Raw genomic sequence first — 14407 nt, 5'->3', positions numbered from 1 at the left:
TTTTTTTCCCCCGTCTCCCAGCTGTATGTATCTTGCGTATCAGGTTATTAACTCGTACTTCTGTTTGTATGATGTTCAGTGTCAATGAGCCAGAATATCAGCTGAGGTATGGCTGCAACAGTAAGAATAATAGCTTTTAAGTAAACAGCCAAACAGTCTTTGGAATCATTGCTCCCCTGGCCTGGGCATTTTAGAAGTTGCTGTGTAGTATAGCTGTATTCAAATATGTTTTCTATTATTTTATGTAAGTCTGGAAGGAAAGTGCTAGTTTATTGGCGTACCAGAGAGTGTACCTGAAGGGGCTGCAGTGCTTTAGATGTTGCCCATACAAGAAACCCAATAGCAATGGCTTATAGCCAGAACTACTTAGAAAAGCTTTTAAGGCCAAGAACAGAAAGATTGTGTTTCCAGCGCACAGCTTAGGTATGTGTAATAATCCAGTCTGGCAAATAATTCTATCACTTGATAATACAGTGTTTTTTTGCATTGTTCTCAATAATAAAAGCTGGCTAATGTAAATACATGTTCATAAAACTTTCAGTGTGGTAGAATGTTGAATCGGCCTTCAATTTCGAGCCTGTTTAAAGGCAGTGTTTAAGACTCCCATAGACTTTATTAGGCAGCTTGCGGAGGAACCTTATTTAGGTAACCCCAAAGAGCTGAATCCCAACTGAGGTCAAACCCAGAAATGAATCAGGTGGCCTCTTCCCTTGTTCCTGTTGTAAAACCTTATAAAGTTGTGACAGTTTCTACTCAGGCCTGAATCAACAGATATTGCAAGCCAGGCTTCATTTGGCAAAAGCAGGTGGAAAAAAGGACTCTGTACAGAAATGCCTGCTTTGCCTGCAGAAAAGTGTTTCTTACTGTTATCTCATTCCTCCCTTTTGCTTACATTTCATTTTTTCACAAAGTAGATAGATAATGGATTATGGGGACTGGTATCTTTTTTGCTTTGTGTTCATACAGTATTTAACAGCTGGACCTTGTCCTTTACTGGAATGGATGAGCTTTCCTGTAGTAATACTGTTAGACGAACTCCACTTCTCTTTCAACAGTGCTTGGCTGAACAGTTTGGCAACAGTTTGGTTGAACAGTGTATTTATAGTCCCTAGTTTTTATGGCAATGAACGTGCTTGCATTTATTATTTCTACCTTTTAGGATATTTGCACATCTACTATCTGTGTACCTATATGTAGTGTGTAAGGATACCATACAATTATTGTGTTTGTATAGGGGATGCAGGAAAAGAAGATGACACTCAGACCCAAGATTAGTGGCTAGTACTATAGAAATGAAAAAGCTACCTTTTTCTAATCGTTCACTGTTTTAACAGACAACGTAATCCTTATTTCTTAAGGAAACAAGATGGGAGTGAGGGCCAAATTAGTTTTCTGTGAAGTGAATTTATCTGCAAAGCCAGTGAAAGAACACCTTAATAACTGGTTAACGTCAAGTAACCAATTTCTTACTGTCTGGAACGGACAAGAAGATTTAGATTTCATAGGAAAAAAAAGGAATAAAGGCAACTGCACTAATATAAAGTGGCTGTTGATGAGATGAAAATCAGGCTGACAGAACTTGAAGAAAAAAGTGCCCCTTTTTTATGACCGTGTAAAACAGTGATTAATGTTGTGGGTCATATTTTCTTATAGGCTGAGAAAGGCAAACTGTTGGTCGCAAAAGGAAAAGCCTAATAAAGGAAAAGCAAAACATTTGTCTTCTCCCTTAAGTACTTGCCACAACACGGAGCTCACCAGTGCCTAATGAAATAGTCCAAATCTGTTTTATTTTCTTGTGAGATGCATCCTCATAATTTTACAACGTATATAGTGTGTGTGGTGTTCATTACAAGAATTGTTTTTAATGGCTCCCCTCTGGAAGATTTGGAGTGCTTCTTCTTGCATCCCTGATGTTTCTAATAAATAAGTGCATCTCCAGTGGGTGGGGAAAGAAGGTTGACTCTGCTAAGAAACTGCAATAAAGGAATGTTTAACTATATTGAATAAATGATTTTATGCCTGGGGGCTCAGTTTTGGACTGAGATAAATAGGCAAAAATCCCATAGGCATGGAAAGGGCATGTGTCTGAATATCAGAGGTCAGAACTGACTGTATAATTTGGAAATATGAGTATTGTATTCTTCAAATAAAGCTATTTGAAGAATAAACTACATACTAATGATTAGAAATAGATGTTAATAAGAGTTTAATGGAGAGAGTTTGAGAGTGTTGTTAACTAAGACTTTAGTGAAAATAAGGATTTTCTGAGGGGGAAAAAAAAAACTACAGGAGAATAAACTTCCTGCTTAGTGATCAGGAATTCTAAGTGAATAGTCTTTCAAGATTACTCTTAAGTGATTGTGTTTGTTAGCAATAGTTTAGTTTTTTTCTGGGGAAAGGAAAGGGGTTTATTTGAAATGGAGATATTCATGGAAAGCAGCTGTGTTCTTGAAATTTTAGATAGAAAAACTGAACACCTGAAAAATGAATAATGTGCTGGAGAAGCAATCTGTTTTCTGCAGCCAGATTAACAGTCTTTTGTAGTGGACTGTGCTTATTTCCTAGTGCTGTTTTTTTTGGAAAGCAGTCTAGAAAACTTTTAAAAGCTTGCCACTCGGGATATTTGAGATCCTTTTTCAAGTTTAATTTTTTAATGAGTCTTATTTGGAATGTGTCATTAATTATTTTTAAAGCATCTCTCTTTTTACAGATTCTTTAAGATTTTATTACTAAGACTGCTAGTTTGTTTGCCTCCTTCCCCTGTCTTCTTTTTTCTTGACCTTAGCTTGTTCCCAGCTATGCATTTTTATTCTGTGGCTTGCAACTGGTGCTTAGCAAACATATTTTTTGGGAAGGGCTTGAATTTAGTGGGAGATCACTTGAGAAGACCCATGTTCTCAGTGTTGTCAACAGAGAACTAAAAATAAAAATCTTCATTGTCAGTCCTTTCCCCCCATGTTGTGCATTGTTTTTATTCTTTTTCTTTTCTCCTCTGCACCAACGCAGTGATATAAAGGTTATCCTCGTTATCCTCAAATTGTCTTTCTCATTTGTGTCTCTGTGTGCATGGGGGTTTGTAGGGCAGAGAGAGCTGAGGATGCCCGGAATAGCTCCTGCACAGTTCATGCAGCAAATCCTGCTGCATCACAGGCACCCTACTCTAATAGGGCATACAAAGGAAGAAACTGGAAGTAAATGAAGTGAAAACAAGGACAAGGCTGAATTGTGCAGACCTGACCGGTTCTGTTGGCTGAAGTTGTAGCAGCTATTCTCTCCTCATGCAAGGTCTATTTGTGTCCTTGCCTGTAGAAATGATAACTGTGGATGTGGACAAACGCAGAACAGGAAGATGGCTTTGAAAGAGTTTACAATCTAGCGAAAAATTGGGGAGAGCAGATTAGCAGAGCCCGACAAGGGAATACAAAGAAACAATGAGGTGAATTTGATCAGTGTGATCATCTGTGGCCTCAGCTCTTGGAAAGCCAGACTGCTGTTGACTCTAGGTCTGATAGCTTTTAGCAAACCTAAAAGTAGATTCATAGGAGAGTTATGAAGTTTTTATATGAATATTTCTTGGGTGGTTTTCCTGATTGTGTGCTCCTTGCTGTGGTCTTTCCCAGTGAGTAGTGGCATCGGTGCTTGCTCAGAGGTGGGAGTTGCTGTATTGATTCATTAATGAGATATGAAAGGGTCAGGCTGTGAAGGAAAGTAGCTATAAGAGTAGTAGCTTATGTTTGGTCGGGTAGAGCAGGCCCATTGATTGAAACAATGAGCAGGAGTGTGTCCCTTGAGGCAGCTTTCTGAGCACATGCGAGTGACCTGTGCTTGAAGGGTGCAGTTTCTTGAGAATTAATAGAATATTTTTAATATATGGCCCCTGAAAATGGGCTTGAGCGCTTTCTGCCAAATATCGGGTGTACCATTTCCAGACAGACTTCTGTGGGAATCTGGGGAACGTAAGGGGTTTCCTTTTTTTTTTTTGGAAAAGCAGGATGAGCATTCCCTTGGAAGTGTGGCATGGAACAGCTATCTGCCGCAAAATACTCCCCGTAAATTTGCCAGAGGGCCCCCCCCACTCCGCCAAAAGTGGATGCATTTCACTGATTTGGCGTGTTGCATTTCTCGTTTGCGCGCTGCGCCGTGACGGTTAAATTTCAGCTCCGGCGGGTCGGCCAGAGCAGGGAGTTCCAAAGGTGAAAGGCCACTGCAAAATGGGTGCGCGGCTTCACGTGCCTAAACGGAAGGATAATAAGCTGAAATCTGACCTCACTACCTGCGCAGTTCAAGTGTACAGTCTGCTTCTAAGAAGAGATTCAGGCTGCTTTGAGCACCTGGAGCCGTACGAGGAAGGGAGCAAGGCAAGTCCGACCCGCTTCCTGAGGCTAATGCTGCTTGGTTGCTGCTTGCCACTTCACCTTTCGAGGAGGTTTCTCGTGCTGCTCCGTGAGCATCTTTCTGCAACAGTTAGTGGTGGATTCAAGGTGGTCACAAACGGAGCATGTCTGTAGGGAAAGGTTTAAGAGCCTAGGTAGTTACAAGGAGAAATTGTATTTATTAGGTAACACATGCTACCAGTAAGAGCTCATTATCACTCAAACACTCCTTTCTGTTTTTTCACTGAACCTTCAAGTAAGGAGAGGTTTCAGAACAGTGTTGGGGTGCATATTAGATTGGGAATTCATTGTCATTTATTAACTTGAACCTGGAGCAGAGAGGCAGGATGGGTGGGAACTAGTAGTCCTTCCATAAGGCTCTTTACCAGGCTCTTTACCTTTAAAGGCAAAGTCCGTATAGTTAGTATTTCTTATCAGAAACTCAAGCACATATAGTGTGAAAGGATTTGTGACTTGTACACACCAGGGGCTTATCTTCAGGGAGAAAGGTATGGCTTTTTCACTTTGGGGTAACCAACAAGCGTCAGTTGTCCCAAGATAAAATGTGAGGACTAGCTGCTTTTATTTTAACTCCAGATAAACTTGTGAAGTCAGCCAAATGGGAAGGTAAGACTGACTTTATTACTGGGTTTACATTGCGATAAAGCCACAATGCTTGATCTTTGCTGTGTTCTTTCTCTCACGATAAGTGATATTTATTAGTTAATCCCAAACTATGCCTCCTTTTTTTAGCTACAGAGACAAATTCAGGCGTAAGAGACAGCTGAAGCTGTTCCTGAAATGTTAAGAACTTACTATTTTTTTAATATAAAGAAGAATTTTGAGTATACTGGCGTAATAGTAGAATAAGTTAGTTTAGAAAAGACCTCTGGAGGTCATCTTGTCTAACCTGTCCCCTGGTCAAAGTAGGGACCAACTTCAAAGTTAGATCAGGTTGGTATTCATGTAATGCCTCCTCCTTCTGAAACTGTGAATCAGTTTGAGGCATTTGATTTGGCATAATCGACTGTAAGGATGACTGGTAACTTAAGTGACATCATAATAAACTTTGCACTTTTAAAGATGAAATCTTTGCTAGGTCAGTGGTAATTTTGCCTTCGTAAGGTCAAGATTAGCCTCAGGGGTATCAGCTTGTTGGTTTCTTTTTTCTAGTTGAAGCTGTACCTAAGATGAGATTTGAAAGCCTTAGCAAAATACATTGGCTAGAGTATACTAAAAATAGTAACATCAAACTATAAAAGTGATAAGCGTTCCATCAAAGAGGAAGCAACATAGAAAGAAACAAATAACTTTTATTAAACGTTTAGACTCAACTATTTGTATTACAAACTATACCTTTAGTAATTCTGCTGTGTCCTTTCCCGGCTGTAAGGTCATGGATATCAGACATAACTTTATAAAAACAAAAGAAGCAGAAAAGCAAAGCAGAGATTTTGAGTAGTGTCAAGCTATTAGAATTTATTCAAGCAGAAAATATTGAAATTTCAAAATTTCTTTGTGAATAGTAATGCTGGGAAGAGATCTACCATGAAGTTAGTTGAGTTGAATTAAAGATCTAATATAACTAGGATTAGTAGAACTTGGAATAGCTATTTCCTCTTTAACACAGACTCCTGTGCTGTTCCAGATTGGGAGGTATGTATAGCAGAAATGTTAAATTTAAAATACGTTCCAAGTATTAAAAATTATTTTGAGTATCTTGGTTTGCATTTTGACAGTAGCTTGCTTTAATACTGTTTTCATCGTTAACTCCCTTCACAGATATCACTGTGGCCTATATTTTAAAATACTAACCAAGAATTGATTTTCGTTTTGTATGTATAGCCGCAGGTCTGGCCAGTATACAATGAACCATGAAAATTCCAAGAAGACCCCTGATGGAGCACCATTTGATCGTTCAGGTTCCCAGGACTCCTTGGATGAATTGTCTATGGATGACTACTGGAAAGAACTAGAGAATATCCATGAAACCAGGGGAAATAATCATGAGGAACAGGAAGCACTTGTGGTGAAAGAGCCAGATGGTAATGAAATCCATTGTTGTGAACGAACACCAGTTTGCTGCTTCAGGGATTTACTTTAAGTCTTATTTCAAGAGATGGCACCCAGCAAACACACTTAAATCAGGAAGGAGGTTACTGTATTGAAAACTGACTATCGAAAATTCACTTGTCTCTGATACGCATCACCAGAAACGGGCGGTGCACTGGAAGAGAATTGTATTGGAGAAAAAAAAAATAGTGTTTCTTTAAATGATATTTGTAGAAAATCCGAAAGGGATCTGTATTTGCAAATTATAGCAGCCTAAACTTTATTTGCAGTTTACTGTTAAACTGACAGACCCTTTCGTTCCTTTGTGTAAGTAATTTGTTATTGTAGCTATTGTGGATAGAAACCTCATGATTTAGAAGACAAGTCAATGATTAACTATATTTAAGCTTAGTAAGTAACTTCTGGACTTATAACCGTAACTGTTGGGGTTGGTTTGTTGCATTATTTCTGTTTCTCTGAAGCATCAAGTATGGGTCACTCCTGAGGGCATGAGCTTACCGGAAGCAGGCAATTTCTTTGTTTTTAATGTCCTATCAGTCAAAAGAGAAATAATGTTCTTAATTTGACTGTTCTCTGAAAAGTTCATTTTTAGCAGTACAGTATCTTCCTCTCTCAGATTCTTATGAGAGGCCCACAGTCCTGAAGAGAATAGTAAGTTAAAACAGTGAGCTTTGCGTTTTAGTATAGCCACTATGTCAGTGAGGAGATTTATTAACTTTCAAAGGGATTTGTTCTTCTGACTCCCTAGATGCTTTGAAATAGCAGCATTATTTACGAATATCCTGAAGAAGGTAGCACCACGGCCTCTGGAGAAAGTAGGAAGGCTCAGAGCCAGCGTGCCCTGTGAGCCGGCCACCTGACGGAGCTACAGGGCACTTTTCTGGGCAGCAAAGCCAGCCTTTGTGCAGTATGTGAACCTCTTTCTCTTCCTCCAGCTCACTGATCCTGCTGTTCAGGCTCTTCACTCCAAAAGCCACTGTTTTCTTTTTTATTTGCTGAGAGGTGTCGGCAGTCAGCACAACCCAGACTGCTACCCATCAGAACTTTGTGGCAGTATTGCAAAGAAAGTATGATTAGATGGATAGTGATTTCAGAAGCAGAAGTTTTGCCATCAGTGGCAATATTTAATAGCCTTTTCCTCTTTCATGTGCAGTGATCTGTCGATAAAGGATACTTTATCAGCTATAAGACTAAAGCAACAATCGTTTTGTGGACTGTCAGCAGTCTGGAGACCATGTCATAAGAACTGATTAAAAAATAGCATTAAGGTGACTCCTGAAGACTGGTTTGTCCTTCATCAAATTGAGCTAGTGGAGAGCTGAAGGATTAATGTGTCAAGAAAACTGGGCAGAACCCATGTCAGTATAGGAGCTAAAAAGATTGAGGACTGAACTAAAAATCAATGAAGCAGCAATGATCAGAGGCTTTCAGACTTCCTCATGCACATTTATAGCTAGGCTACATTTATAAAACGGTATATGACTTAACAGATGTGCTGTAGATTATTATAAAGATTGCCCTATAGCAATCTGTAATGGATTAACTATTTTAAAAGCTTTGATATCATATATTAACCCTTTTCAAGCTCTTTAGAAACAATAGCTCTTTTTTCCAAGTCATGATAATGCAAATAATTGCTCTTAATCATGGATCCCCATAGACCTTTCCCTGTGAACCACATTAACTATGCCATGTCATTCTCATCTGGCATGCTTAAAAGAAAATACCCAAAAGTGATATTTATGCTCTTTTCTCTTTTCCTTGCTCAGAGGGGGAACTGGAAGAAGAATGGCTGAAAGAGGCCGGTCTGTCAAATCTGTTTGGTGAGAGTACTGGTGACTCCCTAGAAAGTATGGTGTTTCTGTCAACGTTGACCCGAACCCAGAAGGCAGCAGTCGAGAAGCGAGTAGAGACTGTCACACAAACCATGAGGAAAAAAAACAAACAATACCAGATACCTGATGTCAGAGATATCTTCAGGCTACAAAGTGACTCAAAGGGAAGAGTAAGTTGCTGGCTGTCATTTTGTTGGGTTCTGGCAGAGGGAGGAGAGGGATACGAAGGAGTGGGAGGTAGGAGAGAAGAGAGGGAGGCAGAGGACAAAAGGGATGTTTCCAGAAGATTTGTTTCTTACTTTTTTGCTGATTTCCAATGGTATTTTTAATTGAAATCATGAGAATAGCATTGATCCAGGGCTGACATTGCATTAAGCACTATTGGTGCGTAGAAAGGAGTATGTATGCTGGCCTCCTGCTACTCAAGAGTGATGAATAAAACAACCACTCCATGGTCAAGATACTGATCTGATTTTATTTCAATGCGGACACAAAAATCAGGGCAACAAACACCCAAAGAGTGACCAAATGCCTGCTTTTCTCTTTAGGTAGTAATACCCTGTGGTCATTCTCAGGGAACAGTCTGTCGCATAAGGGGCAATACCTTTTACTTAATGGTGCTGTTATATATATATTTTTAAAGGACATCAATCTAGCCTCTTTTTTTTTTTTTTTTGGACTAGATTTTTATGCCTTCTAGCTGGGAGTTAAAACCCCTGTACCTGTGTGTTTCATGAAATTGTGTGTGGCCAGTTGCTCTGACAGGTCCTGAAAGGGTCCGTATTTCCTCTCCTGAGGTATTGGAAAAAAAAAAAAGAAGAGTTTCGGTCCCATACACGGAGAAGGGAAGGAGGGAAACAGAGTCTATAATTAGAATTCCTCCTCTTTGGAGAAGTGTGTGTCATCATTCTTCCCCAAAAGCAAACAGATCTTCAGCTGCAAGAAGGAACTAATCTGTAGTACACGGCTACCTTACCATATTTCAACTTCATTCCTAGTTGTTGTTGCTGGTGCTATTCAGTGTGATTGTGGTGGCAGTGGAAGCATGGAGAATTTTGGGAAGAGCTGATTTCCTTCCTTCCCCAACTGCTTCCTCTGCCTGGGCAGCTCCTTTCAAATTCAGTAGAGGAGAAATTGAGTGTGGGAGGTTTGTAGGCTCAAATACATATTTTGGAAGCAAAATTTTCCTCTCGGTGTTCTGCTTTACATATGGTTACAGATATTAGCTCCATAAAAGCTTTCTGGGGTCTGTTTTGGAATTGACTGCACCTAAAAATTACAAGATCTAATAGTAGAATAATTTAGGTAATATATCATGTAGTTTAAAGCAGAATAATTTCCCGTTCAAATATATTATTTCAGCAAAGTACAGAAAATACTCATGTTTCTGTATTTAAGCTACACATTGTAATTTTTGAAAATTATATGTTGCAGTATTCGGTAAACTGCTGTTTCTTCTAAATGACGCGCTTTAATATTGATGACATCAGGGAGAGGTAATGTGAACAGAGGAATGATTGTCATTATGTAACATGTACAAAAGAGAAGGCCAGGATATTGATTAAATATAGTAATAAGTGAGAAAAAGAATCTTTCTAAACCAGTCTGCTTGACTGAAATAAAATAGCGCAAACCTAGACTTCATTCCTTTCTCCAAAGCAAGATAATTCTTCTGAAATCATTGCTGCTGGTTATTTGTCTAGTTTGTTACAGAAAGCCAGGAATGCAGTGGATCCCACCACCTCCCTAGGTAACTTGTGTCAGTGTTTTGTTACTGTCCCATCACTAGAAAACTTTTTCTGTAACAAAAGAAGACTGAAGCCATCTGCAGCTGTATGAAGTCATCCCAGTTTAATAATAGCCTCTGAAAATCCTGTAACCTCCCTTCACCTGGGGGACAGCAGGAGGAAAGGTAAAACAATAGGCAGTATTGTGTTATCTTTCTCCTAAATTTCCTGCTATATTCGCCCAAAAAAGTGAGACTTTTGGTGCCCTGACAATTTCGCAGTAAACTTCTATCTTTGCTCTGTGGAACACTAACGATTTTTTGAGCAGTCAGGCTCTTCACTTCCACCTCTTAAGATCTCTGATTAAGACCAAGATTATACAGATTTGTGTTGGTAGGAGAAAACTTTATAACTCAAATTCATCTTCTCAATAAGTAGGGGTTTTACAGTGTTTGATTAAAATGTCATTAGAAATCCAGTCATTGTTGATCTGAGGTGTTAAAAAGATGATAAAAAATAATAACATGGATGGAAAAGTACATGGGCATATCTGTAGTAAGGTTTTCTATAGGTTCTGAAATATTTTAACTATAATAGGTGTAATACAGCTCTCGAAATGCAAGAAATCTTGAAACTGGGTTGTGGTTGGGCTTGTATTTTGTTGATAAACTCAGGATTGTACATGGTTATGTTTTGAGCTGGCTCATACAGGGTTGATCTGTTGGCCCTGTAGGAAGGAGAAGGAGGTGCAGATCCTTTCCTGTTTTGTTGTCTCTTTCAAGTGGGATAATTTTGCTGTTGGGAATCTAAGCTGGAAGCAAAAATATTAATGTCAGGCTGCCTGCAAAAGGGCTGGGATTGTTCTCTAGGGGGAATCAGCCATGTTACAGTTTGCAAGAGGAAGGAATTTGGACTGAGTCAGTCAAAATGTCTCTTCCAGATTCCCGTTTCATATCCTTTCCAGTTTAAACTGTGGCTCCGAGTCAAAGACTACACTTTCTTATTTGTTACTGGAAATGTAAGTCTTATACACACCTGTCCTTTTGGGAAGACAGGGAATAGACTTAATTGCTTATTTTTTAATTACTTAGATTTCAGATCCCTTTAGACTTTGGCAAAGGGATTTCTATTGAAACCACAGTCCAGCAGCTGACAGCACACAGGTGGACTTCTGTATACGCCTGGATTTCAGAAGTATGTGTTTTAATCCTGCACAGTTAAGAGTCAAAGGAATTTCTACAACCATGCTTTTGCTTTTTGTAGGCATGCATATTTTTTGTTTGTGTCTTAGGTCTGTGATGGACGTGAACCCTCAACTGTGAGAACATGTGAAAACAAAAATGAAACACAAGATGAAGCAAAAGGTAATGCTAAACAGCTCTCTTGCTTTTTTTCTTTTGTTGTTCGTAGGCTTTCAACTTCAGAGTCTGCTACAGAGGTCCACATTTCAAATAATTTTTTGGCAAAGGAAAATAGAAATCATATGAAAAAAACTGTTCTAGCCCGCATTATTGAACACTTGTAAAGTTTTTAAGTGGGGTTATAGATAGTGTCCTCTGAGCTGTCTGGTAAATCTTATTTGTTACCAGTGATCATCTTATAATCAAGTCATCTGGGAGAGGTCTCCTCTCATAGCTTATGCTTAGGTCTTTCCTCTTAATTTATCCCTTCGGGTTTATCTCCACTGTACAGTGTAGGAAATGAAGCACTGTAGATAAACTGATCAGTGCATACAAGAAAACAAAAGCGAATGTACTATTAACATACAGAAAAGGCAAGAATTGGATATATATCTGCAGCTCAAAATGAAAGAAAAAGATCATTGGAAGAAAAAATAAGTTGCTTACCCTCATCAGGAAAATGGAAAGGAAGTGGCATTCCACGTATGGAGGACTGGTTGTGTTCAGCAGTGTGCAAGGAGAGGTGTAATCTCCAAAGATGACCAGGAGAGCTTCAGCCGCTCTCTCACTCCTACATAGGGCAGATCACAACAGAAGCCATTGGCTGAATCCATGGTTTCTGTTACGAGAGTATAGATTTTGATGAAAGACTGGCAAAGCTCTCTGCTCTTCTTCAGTGCCAATAATAAAAAGGTGGCTACCCTGCAATACCTTCTCTTTCTTGGAAGCAGGGATTGCAGTATCTGCTATACCATCATACCCATCCCTGTAACTCTCACATGCTGTGAAATGTAATCAAGATGTTACTGGCAGCCATGTAAGCTTTAAGATTTGGTGTAAATACTGCATTGAGTTTCTGCATTGCCTTTATGTCTTTTCTTTTAGGAGGCTGCATAGCACCTAATTGTTAAACTGAACCCTACAAACACTGAAATAGTCAGGCATATAGATCAATTAAGTTCCATACTATAAGTTCACTTATCCATAATTAAGCCATCAAATAAACTTCTGCTGTAATTTTAGAACATCAACCTGTAATATTCCAGATAAATGATTACTTGAGGATTGGAATTAGAAAACAGCAGCAAACAACACAAGTTGTGCGTGGAAGCTGAAGTGAGAGAGAAGATAAAACAGCCCTGAATATCACCAAATCTGTGCATTTGCAGAAGTGCTATTAATCCTTCCCTTTTTTGCCCTCAGCAAACCTCACTCAAATAAGAACAGTAAAAAAAATTGGGAGGACTGCCAAACTGCTGGTTCAGCACAAGGGAAGGAAGAGATGCCTGGTGCTTGTATCAATAAACTGCGCTGTAGGATTCGGAGCTGGAAAATTACCAAGCAATTATTACAGAGTTTTTATCACATCTGGTTCTTTTTTTTTTCCAGTGGCCCTGATGAACCCTTTAGAAATTGGAAACTCTGAAAGGCAAACTCCATATGCTAGCTCTCCACAGCACAGATTGGGATGTGGATCGCAAATGCAGCCTACTCACATCCTGGTACTCTTCCGCTCCTGTCAACATGCTAAAGTGGGCTCTGCTCCCCAGATTAGAGCAAGAAGAAAAATTAGGTCAATTTGTAGGCAAACATCCCAGTTCAGTCGTGTTAAAAGTACCGCACCTGTTTCAGTGCTGTGCTGTAATCTTTCCTCCAGAATAATGAGCTAATTTGTGTTATACAAACAGTGGATGAATTTAAGGGAAAAAGTAAACAATGCCTGCTATTTCAGAGATATTAAATAGCTATGAAGACCAATCCAAAAGCATTATTTTAAAATTGAAGCTCTTTTGACAAAGATGTAGTAGCAGTTTTCCCTGAAAAATGTGAATATCTTCTCGGACATTGAAGGAAAAAAACATCCAAAGCTTAAATTGAGATAACGAAGTTTTCAAAACTTGTGTATCTTAAAACTGCTAGAGTATTACTACTGAATCTGTCTGGCCCTTCTCCGCAGACGATGACTTTATTCCTAATTTGGTATTTGAATGTGGCATTCTCCAGTGCTTCGGCCAAACAGAGGATGATGGTAGTTTGTCCTCAGAGCACACATGGGCTGTGCTTGCTCCTCCTTTCTTGCTAACCTAGCCCACCTTCTTTGACCTCTGAATATATCTAAGAAAAGTCAGGGAATACTATGAAAACATCACGCTTTTATACTTTTCTGCCTGGTCCTGACCAGACAGAACAGTTGAATAAGTTCCTACCTCTTTCACTTCTGTTGGTAATAGAGGCATGTGTAATTTTTTGGAAGGCCCCTTACACAGTGCTTTAAAGCGATTATTTGTTGTATATAGTATTGTTATATGTTGTATTGTTGAGTGTGTCTACAGTAAACAAAACAAAATTCAGTATCATATATTGAGCTTTCAAAATATGTTATCATTTTAACTATCCCTAATACTCACTAAAATCCCACAAAGCTAGCAATATGTTCAACAGGTAAAAAGAGAAAAAAAATCTCTTTAGATGCCTATGAAGTGGAGTAAATATCAATATGGATGAGACATCTCAGGAAGTGAAAAGCAAAGAATAAAGCAGATGGAAAGCTAAATAGCAATTAGCTTGAGTAGGTGAGAAGCAAAAGTGAGTTTAGTTTAGGGCTGCAGTTGTCTTTCTAAACATAAATGATTAGCTATAAGGGAAGAGTGTTAGATAAAATCTCTGTTTAAGGGCAACCTCAAAGCATAATGATCTGGCAAATGAATGAAAGAATAGAGCCTACTGTGTGTAACACAAGGGAAAAGAGCTGTATTGTTGTTTGCTTATTAATAGGGAAAAAAGACTGAAATGAGTGATTTTTTTTTTAATTAAGGAGTTTATTTCTGCTTTTCATTTTATATGATAAATAAGGAATGTACGGCTGGAATGACAGAGTATTAGTGAAATGATGACAAACTTTTTTATTTTCTATTTAGAGTCAGCAATAAATTAGCATTTTAGAGAAATGTTTTGCCAGTTAAAAGAAGAAAAAAATCAGCCACTCCACTTTCTCAAAT

The 14407-nt window shown here is 38.8% G+C and overlaps 1 protein-coding gene across 5 annotated transcripts in view; it reads left to right on the top strand.

The window, feature by feature from the left end:
• ARHGAP18 (Rho GTPase activating protein 18) overlaps nucleotides 1-14407 on the top strand; it is a 98794-nt gene that overhangs the window by 53441 nt on the left and 30946 nt on the right. For 3 of the 5 annotated variants that reach the window (XM_068938260.1, XM_068938258.1, XM_068938259.1), the window contains exons 2-4: nucleotides 6219-6418; nucleotides 8216-8451; nucleotides 11300-11372. In XM_068938260.1, the coding sequence (XP_068794361.1) occupies nucleotides 6219-6418; nucleotides 8216-8451; nucleotides 11300-11372 (509 nt within the window). Of the gene's footprint in view, nucleotides 1-4851; nucleotides 5001-6218; nucleotides 6419-8215; nucleotides 8452-11299; nucleotides 11373-14407 lie in introns of those variants that run through there. The other 2 variants (XM_068938261.1, XM_068938262.1) reach the window with 2 other exon arrangements.

The sequence above is a fragment of the Struthio camelus genome, chromosome 3 (genome assembly GCF_040807025.1).
Source record: "Struthio camelus isolate bStrCam1 chromosome 3, bStrCam1.hap1, whole genome shotgun sequence".
NCBI classification, from domain to species: Eukaryota; Metazoa; Chordata; class Aves; order Struthioniformes; family Struthionidae; genus Struthio; species Struthio camelus.
This window is presented reverse-complemented; position numbering and strand designations above follow the sequence as displayed.